Source organism: Myotis brandtii, unplaced genomic scaffold (genome assembly GCF_000412655.1).
Source record: "Myotis brandtii unplaced genomic scaffold, ASM41265v1 scaffold691, whole genome shotgun sequence".
NCBI classification, from domain to species: Eukaryota; Metazoa; Chordata; class Mammalia; order Chiroptera; family Vespertilionidae; genus Myotis; species Myotis brandtii.
The window spans coordinates 721599-721835 of NW_005370704.1; the positions used below are offsets into that span (position 1 = coordinate 721599).

A 237-nucleotide genomic window follows, 5' to 3' on the forward strand; every position below is an offset into this window, starting at 1 on the left:
GCCCCGCCCCGGGCCCAGGTGTTTGCGAGCTCCAGGTACGTGCCCATCTGCAGACGCCCGAGGAGGTGGTGTGATTGCTTTAGCGCCGTCATTTTCAACCGTTTATAATCTTCTTCTGTGTCTGCATATTTTCTCTGTGCACATTATTCATCAGAGTAAAAAAAGGAACTATGACAACCTCGACCAACTGTCCTATGACAACAAGCGCGGACCCAAGGTATATATGCATGGACTGCA

General features: G+C 50.2%; 1 protein-coding gene across 1 annotated transcript in view; it reads left to right on the forward strand.

Annotated features, from left to right (window-relative positions):
* Positions 1–237, forward strand: part of GRIN1 (glutamate receptor, ionotropic, N-methyl D-aspartate 1) — a gene marked incomplete at its 5' end in the record, with an annotated part of 48234 nt that overhangs the window by 31288 nt on the left and 16709 nt on the right. The window contains 1 exon segment of the mRNA XM_014529681.1: positions 154–217. Coding sequence (XP_014385167.1) covers positions 154–217 — 64 coding nt within the window.